The following is a 15937-nucleotide window of genomic DNA, read 5'->3' as shown; positions in this document are numbered from 1 at the left end:
TCTATTTTTACTTAAAAATACATGTTATGATAGGAGGAGGAGTTATCAAATATAACTGAGCAATATGGAAACCTAGAGAACATATATTGTATAATGAACATACGAAAATCTACAAGATTCAACGAGGTACTAACACATGAAGAATAAGATAAGAGATGTCAGAAGGATGTTTGACATGACAAATGCAATCAGAAAATTTGTTCACAATGAAGCTCATAGCAAATACTAGGTTAAAGATATGTATAACTTGACAACCCTGATTTCTGCTTCTTCTTTTTTCTTTTTTCTTTTTTCTTTTTGTGATACATTGAAAATTTTCAAGTAAATATTTTTTATATAGGTTCCACCAAAACCGAACTCTGATTGGGATGAGATCTTTAACCAAGGTACGAAAACATATTAATAGACTTCATGCAAAATTACATTCCGATTCGATAATTGAACTGAGAGCTTTGCTTTCTAATGTAAAATTGATCAGTTCATGAATTTTCGTCAACAATCCAGATTTTCTTGTTCAATCTTCACATGAAATCATATCAATTATTCTTCTAAACCTTTAAAGTCATTTTATTATTTTGGAATATATTCATTTTAAAATTTTCACATTTATTTATTTATCGGACTTATTACCGTTTCAAAGTAACGTCACTGATTTTTAATCGGTGCTTGCACCTTCAGTCCTACCCTTTTCATTGCACTATCCTTTATTATAATTTATTCTTTCTTACCTCACTTATTCCTTAGAAATATTTTATCATTTTTCTTATTATTTTATCCATCAAAACACGTCATTAGTTTCTCTGTCCTTATGAATTCTAAATCAAAATTCATTTTATGGAGGTCATTCCCTCCATTATATATCATTATTTATCTATTATTTTCTATCTTGGTTTTCATCACTCGTTGAGATCATACCACTTTCAGTTTTACGTTTTAATGAAAGTTTACACAACCGTATATTTAAATTATAAATTTCTTGGATTTCACACTTATGCTCTCAATGAAGAAAATAGTGAAGATCTTTCCAATGTATTTAAGGACGGAAAGATGATCTATTTCACAAGGACTTGGTTGAGGAGGTATGATCACCTAGTAAAAAAAAATGAAAACATATTGGTTTGAAGATGTAAATGAAGTTATTGAACATTTTAAGTGAGAGTGTGCGTGCGCTACTACAAAAAATACATAATATCTAAATATAAATATTGAGATAAAGGTTACAAGAAGTATACACTACAACTCTTTTTTTTTATTTGATCAGTGGTAATAATCTTTCTCATAGTGCACTTGACGACAAAGAATGTTAGAGGCACTTCAATGCATCCTAGACAAAGAAGGATACAACCATCCCATAAAAAAATATGTAGGCACCTTTAGTGAAAAGCATAGTTTTAAAACTCGACTTGACCCGACAGGTCGACTTGTGACCTGGATGACTCGGGGCCAGGTTTAAAAAAATAAGGTAAGGAAAAAAACCTGAATGACCCAGTCAAAATCTCAGTTGCAACCCATTGACTATTTATATCTTTTAACAAAATGATATAACAAAAAAAAAAAACCATAATAAAAAGACAAACACCTTTAGACACTGAGCCTTTTAAACTCAAGGATGAAAAAACCCTTTTTAAAATGTTAATTTATTTTTGCTTTCAAGAGTATCTATTTCATTTTACTATAAAAAAATTCTTGAACAAAAGCAACCTATTTTTTTTGCTAACAGTCATTTTAATGTGAAAAAAAAGAGATGCACAAACCACTTTGTCCCGAATTAATTTAGTAGTAATATTCAATGGATCCCCTGGCATTAACCCAATAGCAAGCTTTGTTAGTTTTTTTTTATAAAATCAAATTGATCATTTCATTGTTCTAATACACAGCACATTGTATCTTGACGATGCCCTTTAGCTTTTATTTTAATAAGAACAAAAAATTACGATCATAAGAAGCCCTAAATCAAAACCCTAGTAAACAGAGATTGATATTATAATAAATAGAGCCATAGAGGTAGTAGATAAGTTAGCATGTAAAGAGAATTGGATTTACGGATTCGCTTTCCAACCTCCATATATGATTGCACAGTTTGGGTTTAATTACGTGGCTTGCTAGAGAAGAAAAACCTTCCCCCTTTGACTTCATTTTTTATTTTTTATTTTTTATTAGACTTGTAACTTACCTAACTAGCGGCGGCAAATTTTATTTTCACTGGGAAGCCGCAAAGGGACGCTCGGTTTTTTGGTTCCTGGGTGGGGCCTCATTGGAATTTCAGCAGAGACAAGGCAATTTACAGAAACAAAGACAAAAGTTTAAAACAGATGGGACCAAAAGATTTAGGCAAGGCAAAGCGAAGCAGGATATGAGAAAAGAGGAGGAGCATGCAACGCCGTCATTGTCAACGAACAACGGTAAGAACAGAAGGATTTAGGTTTCAGATCTTATCCTAGTAAATATAATAGAGAGTCCGGGTTCAAAATTCAAAAAATAGAACATTTGAAGCAGAAGTTGTATATAATGGCTTTGCCTTTTCTTTTGGAACCACCTCTTTTCTGCTTCTGTTAGTTTTCCCACAGCCTTCCAAGATTTGAATGCAGTTCTATCCTTAGGTGGCAAACAAAAATCGCAAATCTGCCTCCGTTAATTTTCCCAGGGCCTCTGAAGAACCTCCCACGGTCCTGCAAAAGGCATCATGAAGACGATTTAGCTGTGCACAACAGGTGGAAACCTGTCAATTTGAGGGGGAAAAAAAAAACAAGACAAATCAAACTCACCCTTCAAACACAAGCTCCTTCTTTTCTTGCAGCTGCAAAATCCTCTCCTCGACGGTATTCTCGATGACAAATCTCACAATCCTACGAGTGCAAAAACAATGTAAGCCCAATTAAGGGGAAATTATACAGATCAGTCGCCAGGTTCAGCTTAACCAACAACCTAAACTAGGGACAGGGTTATTCAGACATCAATTCAAAAGGATGATCAAAGGTTTAACTGCTACATCACAATTGCGCTCCGATGGACTACCAATTTAATTATGGAACCTTCACATTCTACAAGATTATAGTTTCGTCAACCCAAAGTTAGTTAGAGACTCACTCCCACTAAAGATTTTTAGCGCACAGTTGCTTCAAGCTCAACGACGTGAATTCTTTTTTGAGACTTGAACTGAACAAAAGGATCACCTAGAGTATAAAGTCCCCGCCATTTACCTTTAGCAGCTCACAACTTTGGCTTTGCAGTTCTTGTGGCAAAATTCACCGAGGTCAGAAGTGCTATCAAGCATAGCCAAGTCAAGGAAAACATTACCCTACTAGGAAAGTCAGTCAATTCTTGACATACCACTTCGGGTATGGAAAAGATTTGTATACAAACATATTCTACAAAACTGATTGCAAAAAAATGTGAAAAGCATCTATAGAAACATTAATTGAATGGACTGGCCTGAGAGAACACTATCATCAGTTAATAGAAATTTTGTACATATCCAACTCATGGACTTGTAGCATTCTTGTGCCAGCTACCTTTTAAAAGAAGTGTCAGTGAGAAAGAGTCTGTTTGGCATGATTTGTGAAAAATAATTTCATGACATAATTGAAAAGTTGTTTTCATTAATGACTAGTGGCAAAATAAGTCAAGTTAAAAGTATGTTAGATAAAAAGTTAAAAATCTTGTCTCGATTAAAACAAAATCTTGTCTCGATTTTGTGAGAAAAAAAAATTACGAGTCAAAAGTTAAAAATAACTTATTTATGACTTTCCTTTGAGTATTTTATATATATATATATATATATATATATATATATATAAAACTTAAATCAATTTGCAAAATCATACCAAATAGTACCTAAATACAATCTAATTTCACCCCACCAATAAGCCCGCTTTGACAAATAACTGCAGAGCCTGTTTTTGGCAACATATGAAAAAAATTACCCAGTCAATTACTCTAAACAATTATCAATGTTATTGAAAGATAGAAAGATGAAACCCTAATGCATCCGCCCAAAGAGTTTGGAAAAACAAAAGAAAGAAGGCCATATAAATAGGGAACCTATAGATTTCAGCCCTTGAGTCTAATTTTTTCTGTTTAGAAAAAAACCCAGAAGCCTGAACTGGTTAGATGGCCAGTTCATTGTTACAACTGACCAACCTGACTGTTATAGCAATGATCTAGCATCTTATTATAGGATCTCAGAATAGTGGGTTAAAGTAGGACCTTATTGGTTTATACTGCCCAATACGATGGATTCTATCTTGTGCTTGCCGCTCCACTGCTGGGTTCCACCAAGGATCCATCAAGAAAACCTATACATTCCACCACGTGTAGGTATTGATCAATATATAAACAGACTAAACAAGAAGGTACATGCATTGGAAAAGGAATCAAATATATACTGCCATATTAAAAATTGGAACAAAAAATAAAACTAAAAGACAAGGCTCGTGTGACAAGGACTTGCATTGACATGTAAGAAAATTCTATCACAAACCTTAAGCATCTACTGCAAACCAAAAACATCTGACTAAATTTTAGCCGCTAAGAAAGGCATGAACGAAATCACAAGTCACACCTTTCACATGCCTTGTGTTTTTATAAATTAGGTAACATCGCATCAGAGGAAACGGAATAACAAGAGAAAAGAGGAGAATCACTCACATGTGATGCAACTGTCAGATTGAGGGCAACACCTCCAGCTTTCAAACTCATCAAGAAAATCTTGCAATCAGGATCCTCCGCAAATCTTTTAATAGCGGCATCTCTGGCAGCCAAAGACATGCTTCCCACCAACTGAACACAGCTAATGCCAGACTGCATTAAGTTTGTCTCATTAAATAGTCCTTCTCTTTTCAAGTATAGCTGAAGATAGAATTAAAAATCTTAATTTACCTTCTGGAGAGAGTAATGTATGAGATCCAAAAACGATGTGAACTGGCTGAAAACAATTCCTTTTGCAGAACCATCTCTTTCAGCCATAAATCTAATTTCTTCCCTCTATAACCATACAAACTACTCAGTATGACCAAACATATAATGGATAATTGCAGACAATAATCACATAAAATGTTAAAACATGCAAACAAAAACAAGCACACTTGGAGAGCTCAGTACAACCGACACGAAATTTAACCTACAAAATACTTTTTTTGTTTCCTGGATTAGGGAGCCTAACCAGCACATTAACTCTTATATCAAGATTTTTAACTCGATAATAGTTTTATTCATTAGCCATTTTATTCTAGAAGTGTATCATAAATATATATAAATCCTTTCAAGCCATGGTGAATGGAGATATAATGCCCACACTAAAAAGCAGGTTCATCTATGATTATAAAGGATAGAAATAAATGTAGCAATTCCATAAGCACGTACCAAAGCTTCTATCTTTGTGCTTGTCTGAAAATCATCCAACTGTACTCTGTTCAGAATACTACCAGATCTAAACCCCTTAATGGTTGTTTTAGCAGTCTGATCTCCAGCATCCACATTTCCAGTGAAATCAACAGTGAGTGATTTTGAACAGACAGGGCAAGAGACTTCTCCAAAGGAAGCAGAGAAATCAAGCAAACAAGTCTTACAAAAACCATGGGCACATGAGGTAACCTGAAATGATAAGGATAAAGTTACAGAAAGAAATTCAATTGAAGACCATATTGCAGATTCTATTTGTTAGATTCAGGCAAAACCAAGTGTTGCATAGATGCTATGAAAGTGTGGTCTTCTAGGAAACAAATGCATTTAAAAGGAGACTTGAATATGAAATCACCTTTTCTCCTTTACTGTATTGAGAATCAAAGAACAATATTTACCATTTTAAATGATCAACCTATTAACGATTAGCGGAGATCATCGAATGTTGGAAGCACAATGGAGCTGGTCATTAATTCTTGAATGAGTAGGTAACTGAGGTGAACTATAGAAAATTGTCGAGGAAGTAAATATGAAGATTTAACAATCAAGCAGAGCAGAAATCCAGAGTTTAGGGATCATGAACAGCATATTCCAAATTCTACATTAAATTTTACATTCTCATGCATGTTAAATTTTCTTATATTCTACATGACCAAGGACATGTCTATCATTTTAATATCTAGGTATCAGATCCATATAAAAAAAACAAGGGAAGATTGACAATTGTTAGCTCATAAATATTTAATTAATTGATCACCACCAAGAATGAATTTTATACATGTCATCAATATAGCATAAATAACAGGGAAAATAGCTATTTCAGGGGGCCCTCACTTCATGATGGCAGGATCTTGTGCAAACAATACAAGTTCATGTTTTGCAGATGTGGGAAAATAGTTGCCGTGCTCTGCCTGAATGTTACTAGTGTTCTAAACTTGCAGAGGATTTCATATATTTGGCTTTTTATGACAGTTCAAACTTATTATATATAGATGTTAATTTAGATCACACCAGCAAAAATTTGAGTTGAGATAAACTACTAATGCACAAAACTGAAATGCATTTCTTTGCACTTTTAGAAAAGATAAATATCTGAAGAAAAGATGAGCACAAGAACAGAAAAGATAACTGACCACAGGATCTTCTGCTGGTTCATGACAAATACCACAAGCATTTTTGGCAGAATCAAGATCAACCATGTTTCCACCTTTTAGTGCTGAAGTTTTAGAATATACCACAAGGTAAGGATGATCAACTGCCTGTAATTTTGCAGACAAGAAACAAGAAAATCAGCAGAAAGAGTTTTCCTTCAGGGCTAACTGATCAGAAGACACAAGCTTTTATTTGTTAAAACCTAAAACAAGAATAACAGCAAGCAGAACACGTTTTTTGGATTTAATTCCTTGGTAAAACTGCCAGGAACTCTAAATATATAACTCAATATTGAATAACCAAATGAGAAAAATGATACCTCTGGAAATGTACTTCCAATACATAGTTTTAGAACTTCTAAAATCAAAAGCTAATCTTCTACAAGCAATGGAAAATGTAGAAGAAATCCAATGAATATATTAATCAAATTTGAATTAATAATTAAAAAATCCCATTCACAACACTCTTGACATGAAGGGTGAAAGTTCATCTATATGTTCTTTCAATACAATACAAATGATCGATATAACTCCTTGCAAGCACCCATTAGTTTAATATTTCAGCCATGCCGAGATAAAATCAAAATTCGAAAATGAAGCAAAACTTCACGGGATAAAATTAAGGTTTCTCTCTCTTTATATAAAACTGAGATTCAGAGAAATAAAATCCACTTTTCATGTTGTAACTTAATACTTGTTTCATAACAGAAAGTAACTAGTTATGTTACTGCAGAGCATCGTTGAAACCCAAAATGACTGCTCGCAAGCACAAGTATTTCCAATATCCATTAAATAATATACTTGTACCATCTCATGAACAATTCAAAAAACTTTCACATAATATTTTAATTGCAGCAAACAATTCACAGGTAAATAGCACTTCATCACAGAAAGTCACGATACTGCATTCAGTGGATAAAATTTTCACAATGGTGAATGATTTTTTTACCTGCCGCAAGCGTGTCAGGAGGTCAAATATATGGGCATAATTATTCATCAGAGTTCCCGCCTCAACATATCTGTGAAGAACAGAAAAGGGGAAGTCGCATTGTGTAAGTATCTGTGATAACATATACACATTACATTTACGTGTAATTTTATTAGCAACAGACAATTAAAAAAACCAAATAACTCAAAGTAGTTGGGTAATGATATGAGGAGCATTCTAGAAGAAATTGCATTGATCATACAAAAATGAAAGCAGCAAAGGTAGAAGTCAACATACGTATTAAATTGTGCCTGACTTTCATTATACAATGATTCATAATAATCTTCTTCTCTAACATCCAGGATATCTCGCCTCAATATAACCTGGAGAAGAGAGGAAGCTAAGATTAATATCAAAGGTTTTTGATCAGTTAATAAAGTTGCTGTCTAGCAGTGTAGAAGGAAAACTCACAATTCTAGGAGGAAGAGCAAGATCAGAAGCCCTCCCTTTTTTCGTGCGTCTTAGCACTATGTTCTTCAAGACTTTGTGTTTGAGCAATATCATCGCTCTTCGTCCATAATCGGCATTTCCATGCTTTTGTATTGGGTTAGAAACATACTAAGAAAGAAAAGAAGTATATTAAGAATAAAAATTGCTTCAGTAATAGATACCCACAAAATATTATAATAAAAAAATTGACAAGTGATAGTCTGCAACACTCACTTTATTCCACCAACAAAAATGCCTCACGGAACTATGAGGGCAACTAGAACATTGTGTCGATGACCTACAAAGTGGTATTGGGTTTAGCAAAAACAACAATTAAGTGTCTCTAAATATTAATTACCCCAGAAAGGCTATAGATAGAAAAAATGTAAAAGTAAAATAGTGAGAGAACCTCGAATTGGTACAAGCAACTAACTTCACAACCAGTAATTCTAAGTAGAAATTTGTTGTCAAACAGAGAACAAAGAAGAGAAAAATATACATTGAGAAAAAAACGCCTCTCCAGAAAGGCTTAAGAAGGTCTAGTACTAATTTTGCATTATCCATAAAAATAATTGATTAAAAAAAACTTAGGTTGCTCAATAGAAACGAATACACCAAAAACTTATTTACCTTAATCGTAAATAAGGTCAGTTAGATAACAAAAAAAACAAGCTTGAATCTTAAACCATACCCATAATCAAGAGTTCTGCAATCACAATCCTTACACAAGTAATATGAGTATGGAACTATTTGCAGGAAGCGTACCTGCAATGACAGAACTCCAAACGCATAAGATGACACAATTCTACATGATTAGAGTTATTTGGTTTGAAATGCACGGTGAACTTACCAGAGAGTAAAGTTCACCAACGCGGTTTTGGAGGGGAGTGCCACTCAGAGCCCATTTGTATGAAGAGTCTAAGGCAAAAACAGCTTTTGCTGTATTACAACGTCTATCTTTTATAAAATGGGCCTATGTTGGGCATGAAGGGGAAAAGGTATGCTTCAGAAAGTAATAAGCGCACAAATGATGGAAATGAAAAACAAAATATTTAGAGAAAAACAAAAGTTGGTGAGGGCTGTGACATAGAAAGCATGTACTTTTTTTATTATATCACAATAAAAATAATGAGACAATGCACATAAGAATGGAATTTATGGGAACAGCAAAGCAGAAAATAATGGGAAAGCGACATTGCATGCACTAAGGATAATTAAAAGTTTGTTGATTGTTTCACTCGAAGTAAAAGAACAAATTGTCATAGAAAGGGGGCTAAGGATAATTAACTTGTTGGGAAAGAAAAGATTTGCTTAGCAAAGTTTCAAATGAAATTCAAGAATCTACTTGAAACCCATAACAAACTGAAAACTCCTAAAGAAGCTTGAGGTCGTTAGTTTGGTACACAAATTTGTTGAGAGATTGGCTCCAAAAGGAAAGGAAACTTAAATGGTTACCATCACACAAAGGAGAGATGAACAAGGACAAAGAAAGCTATGGAAAATGTCATAAAACCTGGTACAAATTGTCTGTCTCCCATGTTATTTTGGTCTTGAATTTACAATGCATCAAAGGGGGGCAAATTTATAAGGAAGCAGACATAATTACCCCCAGGCACATTTATGCATGCCAACTCACCTCATCCAAAATGATGCGCTCCCACTTCAACGAGTGCAAAAGTGATTTCTCTTTTTGCAATCCTAGTTCAACTTCTGAAAGCTCCATAGGACAACTCTTATCTTTATCAGATTCTGTTTTCTGCTTTGATGCTGATGGTACAGTTTTCTGCTTTTTCTTAGCTTGCTTAGATTGCTTTGCTGTTCTATTAGCATCAGGCCCACAAAAATATTTTAGGTGAACTGTAAGCTTCTTTTCATAAAAGGAGTTCCCACAATACACACATTTCTTCTTGGGAGGCATCATGTATTTTCTGAATTCAGACTCAATAATAGAGTATGTTGTTATGACAAAATCGTAATCATGGAACAGTTTAGAACTCTTTTCTCTATTAGCCCCATGATAAACCAGAACCTTGGTGCTTCCTTTTGTAGTATACCGGTCGATCTCATTTACCCACTGAGTTACAGCAACCACCGGACAGACTACAAGGGTGGCTTTGATTCCAGCCAAATCACTGGATGAGCCTGAAAATGGTGATGGACCATTGAATTCAAATAAATTTTGATGGAGTTCCCGTTTGGCAAGGACAAGAGCGATTGCTTGAATCGTCTTCCCCATTCCCATCTCATCTGCAAGAATTCCCCCTCTGGTGGACGACTCTTCCTGTTCCAAAGCCCAGGCTAACCATTCCTTTTGGAACCTTAACAGAGGCATAATCAAGTCAGATGGTGCCTCAGCAGTTTTAGCTTCCAATCCACGATTATGATCAAAATCAACATCTTCAGTCAAGTTCTCATTAATCCATTTGTCGTGACCTTCTTCCCAAACTTCCCACATCAACAATTCCCCTGACCTCTTTTTGCGCCTCTTGTTTGTCTTATAGTATTTCTTTTTTTGAGATGCTGTTGATTGCTCAGCTGGTTGTTGCTCGTTAATGGGACCTGTTTCCATAGTACCCCTCTTAGCAGAAGGCAGTACATAATGAGGCACGGGAACACTACTAGCATTAATAAAAAAGAATAAAAAATGACTCTACCTTGCCAATCATGGACACCAATCGTAGCCTTTGCCTGATGATTTAAGAGCAAATCCCCCATCTCTTCAGTCATTTCACCTATTCATTCGCTGGGATGTCAGTGATGCAATCCAATCTCAACTTGTAAGCTTTGATTTCACATGCTTCATTCATTTCAAAGAAACATATAAGCTCCTTAAAAGAATTTTGCAGACTTTTTTTATTTTATAAGCATACAATTTTTTTTATGTATCAAAAATCCGAACCATCTCAATCAATTGTGGGAAATATCTTCCATTGAAACATATGAAAAAAAAATATAATTCACATTTTTTTCAAACAAGTACAAAACTTCAACTAGTGAAAGTAAAACCTCAATAAGAAAATGAAAAAAAAATCGAAAAAAAAAAGACAAAAGATTGAAGAAGCAAGAGTTCTTTTTATACAGGAAAGTAAATTCATTACCAAAGCTATTATCATCAGAATCTGAAGATAGTACATAGAATTCGTCATCAGAACCATCACCGCCACCGCCATCGCCACCGCCACCGCCCATGTAATTGTTTCCGTCTTCTTCGTTACAAGAACCGCTTTCCCCATGCTCACCATCGCCTGCACAAAACCAAAGTCATTAATTTTACAATCCTGGTAAAAATAACTCACCAACATTTAATTTATTCCTTAGCAACAATCTAGAAATATTTTTTTCCAAAAAAGAAAACAAAAGAAAAACCACAAATCAAGGACTTCCTAAACACTAGCAACTTTCAAATTAAATGAAAATCAAAATCAAATCGAAACCTAATTGTCAAAATCTAGAAGAAATTTCCTTAAGTATCACTCTCACGGTTAAAATGAAAAAAAAAAAGCACAAAACTTTAGAAAACCTAAAATTTATCAGTCGCTTCATTTCATCTTAGTCTATACCAAACAGCACCTCCAATCCTCATCATATACAGAAATTAAGAGCAGATAAAAAAAAAAGATTAAGAAAACAACCGTTGATTGAGAGTCCGGAGAGCCTTCTACGAGAACGAAGCTCCATTGATTTTGGAATAGAGATGATGAGATGAGATGAAGAAGAAAGTGAGAGGTCTTTTCTTTTTACCCAAAAAGAAAGAAGGCGTTAAATGGAGTGTGGAGTGGGATATGTGACCATTGGGCGGCGGGAAATGCTATATATATAAAGGCCTAATCGGCGGGAAACAGAGTTAGTTACTGTGGTCTACCTACCTACCTCACTCTTTCCTTCATCGTCTGTCTGAGCAAGACAATGTCCTCCAAAATTTCTTCATTGATGATGCGGTGATATGAAAAATAAATTAATTAATATCTATAAATAATATGAGTTTATTTGTCAAAAGTAATAAAGAAGAAAAAGATAAAAAATACACTCTAACTAATTTCTATTATTTTTATCTTATTTGTAAATATTAATTGACTGACTATATAATATAGCAATTCAAGACATATTATTTTGGCCCGTGTTGCTTTTTATTTTGTTTCTATAAACAATCCATTTACATTTATTAATGTAGTAATAGATACTTTTTAAAATATTTTTGCAAATTAATATAAGAAAGTTAGTCATTCAAATCCTTGTACCTTGAAAATCTATATTCTTCGACAAAGTTAACAAAATTCTAGATGGCGTGCACAAGAAGTCCAACATGCAGGCACTATGTTTAATTAATTAGTGGGAGTTTCTCGTCTGTCGACGAAGTCATTAGAGGGAGTTTCTCGTCTGTTGACGAAGTCTAGCTGAGCTTCTCCAAAAATTTTAAAAAATTAAAAAAAATATATTTTTTATTTATTTTAAATTAATATTTTTTTGTTTTTTTAGATCATTTTAATGCGCTGATATCAAAAATAAATTTTAAAAAATAAAAAATATTATTTTAATACATTTCAAAGTGAAAAACATTTTGAAAAGCAACCGCAACCACACTCCCAAACAGGCATATTAACGCACAGTATATTTTGATAATATTTGGTATTGTGATAATGATTATTTTTTAAAGTATTTTTTATTTAAAAATTTATTTAAAAAATATTTTTAATATGAACATATCAAATCGATTCAAAAATATGAAGAAATTAATTTAACAAAAAAAATATTTTTTAATTTTTTCAAAATTACGGTGCCAGCAAAAATAAACTCTACCTAGATGAGAATTTGGATTTTTATGGAAGTACAAGTCATTTAATCACAATTCACGCTTCACTAAAAATTATAAATACATGTTTTTTTGTTTCTTTTATGGAAACCAATAAAAAAAACATAAACTCGCCTCATCACACTATGTAATTCATAAACTAGCCCCTAACCTTTGAAACTGTCCAAAAGTTTGCTCAACATATGTAAATTGGGATTATGGTTTAATTTATACTAATTATAGTATTAGCACTATGTAATGGGCATATCAAGTTAACTAAAGCATTAAAAAAAACACGAGGAAGTTATTCAATTTTTTGCTGTGGTGAAAAATCTCAAATGCATATTCAAAACTTGGTTAGTGGTTAACAAAACAAATCGAATGTTAATAAACAAGAATAAAAAGGAATTGTTGACAATAAACAAAGAATAAAAAAATTTTGTGACATGTCATGTTATTTAACATCTTTGTTTAATCATGTATCAATTATCTTTTTGAAAAGAAAAAAAAAATTTGAACAAAAAAAAACTTGTTAACACGCTTTTTATTTATCAAACTTTGCACCATGTCGTGGTTCCTTACATGGTCAAGGTTCCAACCTCGGCCATGTTGAAGTTGGTTTGGCATGACCTGTGTGACAAGAACGACCAAAAGTGACCTAATCACCTTGTTCAAAACATAATTTGGGTCCTAGAAAAATTCAGTATACTATTGTTTTAACTATTATCTAACTCGATCAAGCTCAACTGTGAAGCAATGAAACGTTAAGAGGATAAAAAAAAAAAGTCTAGGAAATGAAATGAAAAAACAATGCCATCTCATCCTAGGTTAACATGCAAGATTTTCAATTTGGGTCATGACATGATCAAAATGAGCGAATCTGGTATGACAATCCATCTCATTCATTTGTGTCTCATTCTCTACCTAATTAGGCCTTACTAGGCTCATGTGGGATGAAATTTTGGATTAATTTGAAGAGTCATCTAAGAAGGGGTTAATAAAATAAAAATAAAATTTTATGAAATAAAAAGAAATAAAAAAAAAACTGGTTAATTATGAATCAAATTGAAAAATAAAACTCGACACACATGAGGTAGCCCCATCATATTCAATTGATGTGTTTCATTGGTGAGTTGACGGTTGGTTGCCAATTTTTTTGTTTTTCTTCTCCTTTCATCCCTTTTCTCCCATTTGCTCTCTCCCCTTGACTGTGTGCAACATTTGTAAAGAAAAAAAAAGTTTGTGTCCACAGTAGTCTACAAGGTAGCCTTTGGTGAGATAATAAAAATAACAACGTGTTTGATTAAAAAAATATAGATATAAAAATAAATTTATTTTTAAGATAAGGTGCAAAGAAAATATGTTTTCAAATATAATATTTTTTATTTTTTATTTTTAAAATATCCTAAAATAAATTTATTTTTTCATTGAAGATCAGATTATTATCGAATACTTTTCAAGAAATATCAAGTTTTTCTCTATTTCTTTACAGTTTTAGTCCGCATCAACAAATTTTTAAAAAATTGCATTTTCTATTTTGAAGTATTTAATAAAGGGTATGTTGAGCATATAAAATTTAACATGTGATTTTGTTTTCTGGTCCCAATTGAAAAATGATTATAATAAATTATTTTTGATGAAAACAACGTAGACATATTCTATTTTATTAATATAAGATATTTATTTATCTTTAACAAATGTTTTTTCTTTCTCAATGTATATTAAAAAATGAAAACGTGAAATTAGTGATGGAAAATTATTTTTTACTACTAAGGACATCGCAACCATAGATTTATTTTAAATTTTATTAGTGTGTTTGAAAATAAGGTGCAAACTTTATTCTTAAAATTTTTAAAATTTTTTATTTACTTTTTAATCGTTTTAATGTGCTGATGTTAAAAATAATTTTTTAAAAATAAAAAAAATAATTTTAATATATTTTTAAATAAAAAATATTTTAAATTATCACGCTACCTGAAAGATGTAAACATCTCGAAACTGCGGCTAGCAAGAGAAATCTCGTTTAGGATTTTGCTGAACTTTTTTGGTCACCGGCATCCGAAGAAGTTTCTCACAACGACGTAACTTGCTACTAGTTGTGCTGGTTCAAAGACTATCCATCCAATTCCAAGAATTGGTTACTAGGGGAATTAGTGTTTGGAGAGCATTTACGTTTTCGCCAGAAATATCTCCCGAAGATCGAGGAGAAAAACAGAAAATAACTGTTTTTAAAAATATTTTTTAATTTTAGATTAATATTTTTTAATTATTTTAATGTAGTAGTGTTAAAAATAATTTTTAAAAAATAAAAAAAATATTATTTTAATATATTTTCAAGTAAAAAATAATATAAAAAACAACCGTTACTATATTTTTATATACCATAGAACATTTCATGTATATATAATTTTTTTATTGTGTTTATTTTTAGTGAAGAGGCCGTCACTGAAAATAAAAAATATAATAGTAAAATTATAAATTTATTATTTTTATTCTTGTATTTTTAATATAATAAGTTATATTTATAACAAACACATAAACAAAAGTAAAAACAAACACGGTAGAATTCTTCATGCACACAAGAAAAGACGGTAATTGTTATGGGCCAGGACAGAATTGAATTCCCTTAGATAATCGAAGGTAAAGCCTCTTCCATGGGAGAATCAACCGTGTACATGAATATATTTGTTCAAATTGAGATTTTGGGCATGTAGTGAAAGTGAATTATTAACAAAATACTAAACGATTGGGCTAAATTAATATAGTTACATATGAAAAAAAAAAAAAACTGTTATTTATTAGAATAATATTAGTGTTTTTTGCTTATTTTTTTCAATTTTATTCTTCAACAACCTATTCTTTTTCATGGGTTTAAGATTTTTTTTCTTTTAATTTCAATTTTTAATATTAGATCTGTTATAAGTGAGGTTTTATTTTTTTATGGATCTATCTCGATCTAATGACTCAAATAGTAGGTTTAACAGGTTAACTTGTGTTGATTCGGGACTATTTTTTTTTTTGTAGTCTTTTTCTAATTTTTTTTATTTCATTCTTTAATGTTGGGTTGGTTGGAAATTGAGTTTTATAATTTTTTGTATTTGCTTTTTATGAAGCTATCATGATCTTATAAAATGGATCGCGAGTTTGCTAGACTGACTCGAATTGACTTTGTTCATTTTT

General features: G+C 32.2%; 1 protein-coding gene across 5 annotated transcripts; it reads right to left on the bottom strand.

Moving 5' to 3' along the window:
• Positions 1-2326: 2326 nt before the first annotated feature.
• On the bottom strand, positions 2327-11914 carry LOC7463406 (DNA repair protein RAD16). Of its 5 annotated transcripts, none has more exons than XM_002320432.4 (17): positions 11601-11913; positions 11067-11213; positions 10623-10700; positions 9605-10527; positions 8819-8941; positions 8660-8733; positions 8203-8266; positions 7951-8097; positions 7777-7862; positions 7501-7570; positions 6534-6659; positions 5362-5592; positions 4879-4983; positions 4648-4779; positions 4207-4295; positions 2766-2846; positions 2327-2669 (listed from the first exon to the last, which is right to left on the bottom strand). In XM_002320432.4, the coding sequence occupies exons 1-17, from the start codon at positions 11644-11646 to the stop codon at positions 2597-2599; spliced, it is 2595 nt and encodes an 864-aa protein (XP_002320468.3). In that variant the 5' UTR covers positions 11647-11913; the 3' UTR covers positions 2327-2596. The 5 variants fall into 5 exon arrangements, with proteins under 5 accessions (XP_002320468.3, XP_002320469.3, XP_024440920.2 ...); XM_002320433.4 differs by having other exon boundaries at positions 4648-4800; positions 11601-11912; XM_024585153.2 differs by lacking the exon at positions 2327-2669 and adding an exon at positions 3201-3263 and having other exon boundaries at positions 2784-2846; positions 4648-4800; positions 11601-11914.
• Between the last annotated feature and the right edge of the window lie 4023 nt (positions 11915-15937).

This window comes from Populus trichocarpa, chromosome 14 (genome assembly GCF_000002775.5).
Source record: "Populus trichocarpa isolate Nisqually-1 chromosome 14, P.trichocarpa_v4.1, whole genome shotgun sequence".
Taxonomy (NCBI): Eukaryota; Viridiplantae; Streptophyta; class Magnoliopsida; order Malpighiales; family Salicaceae; genus Populus; species Populus trichocarpa.
This window is presented reverse-complemented; position numbering and strand designations above follow the sequence as displayed.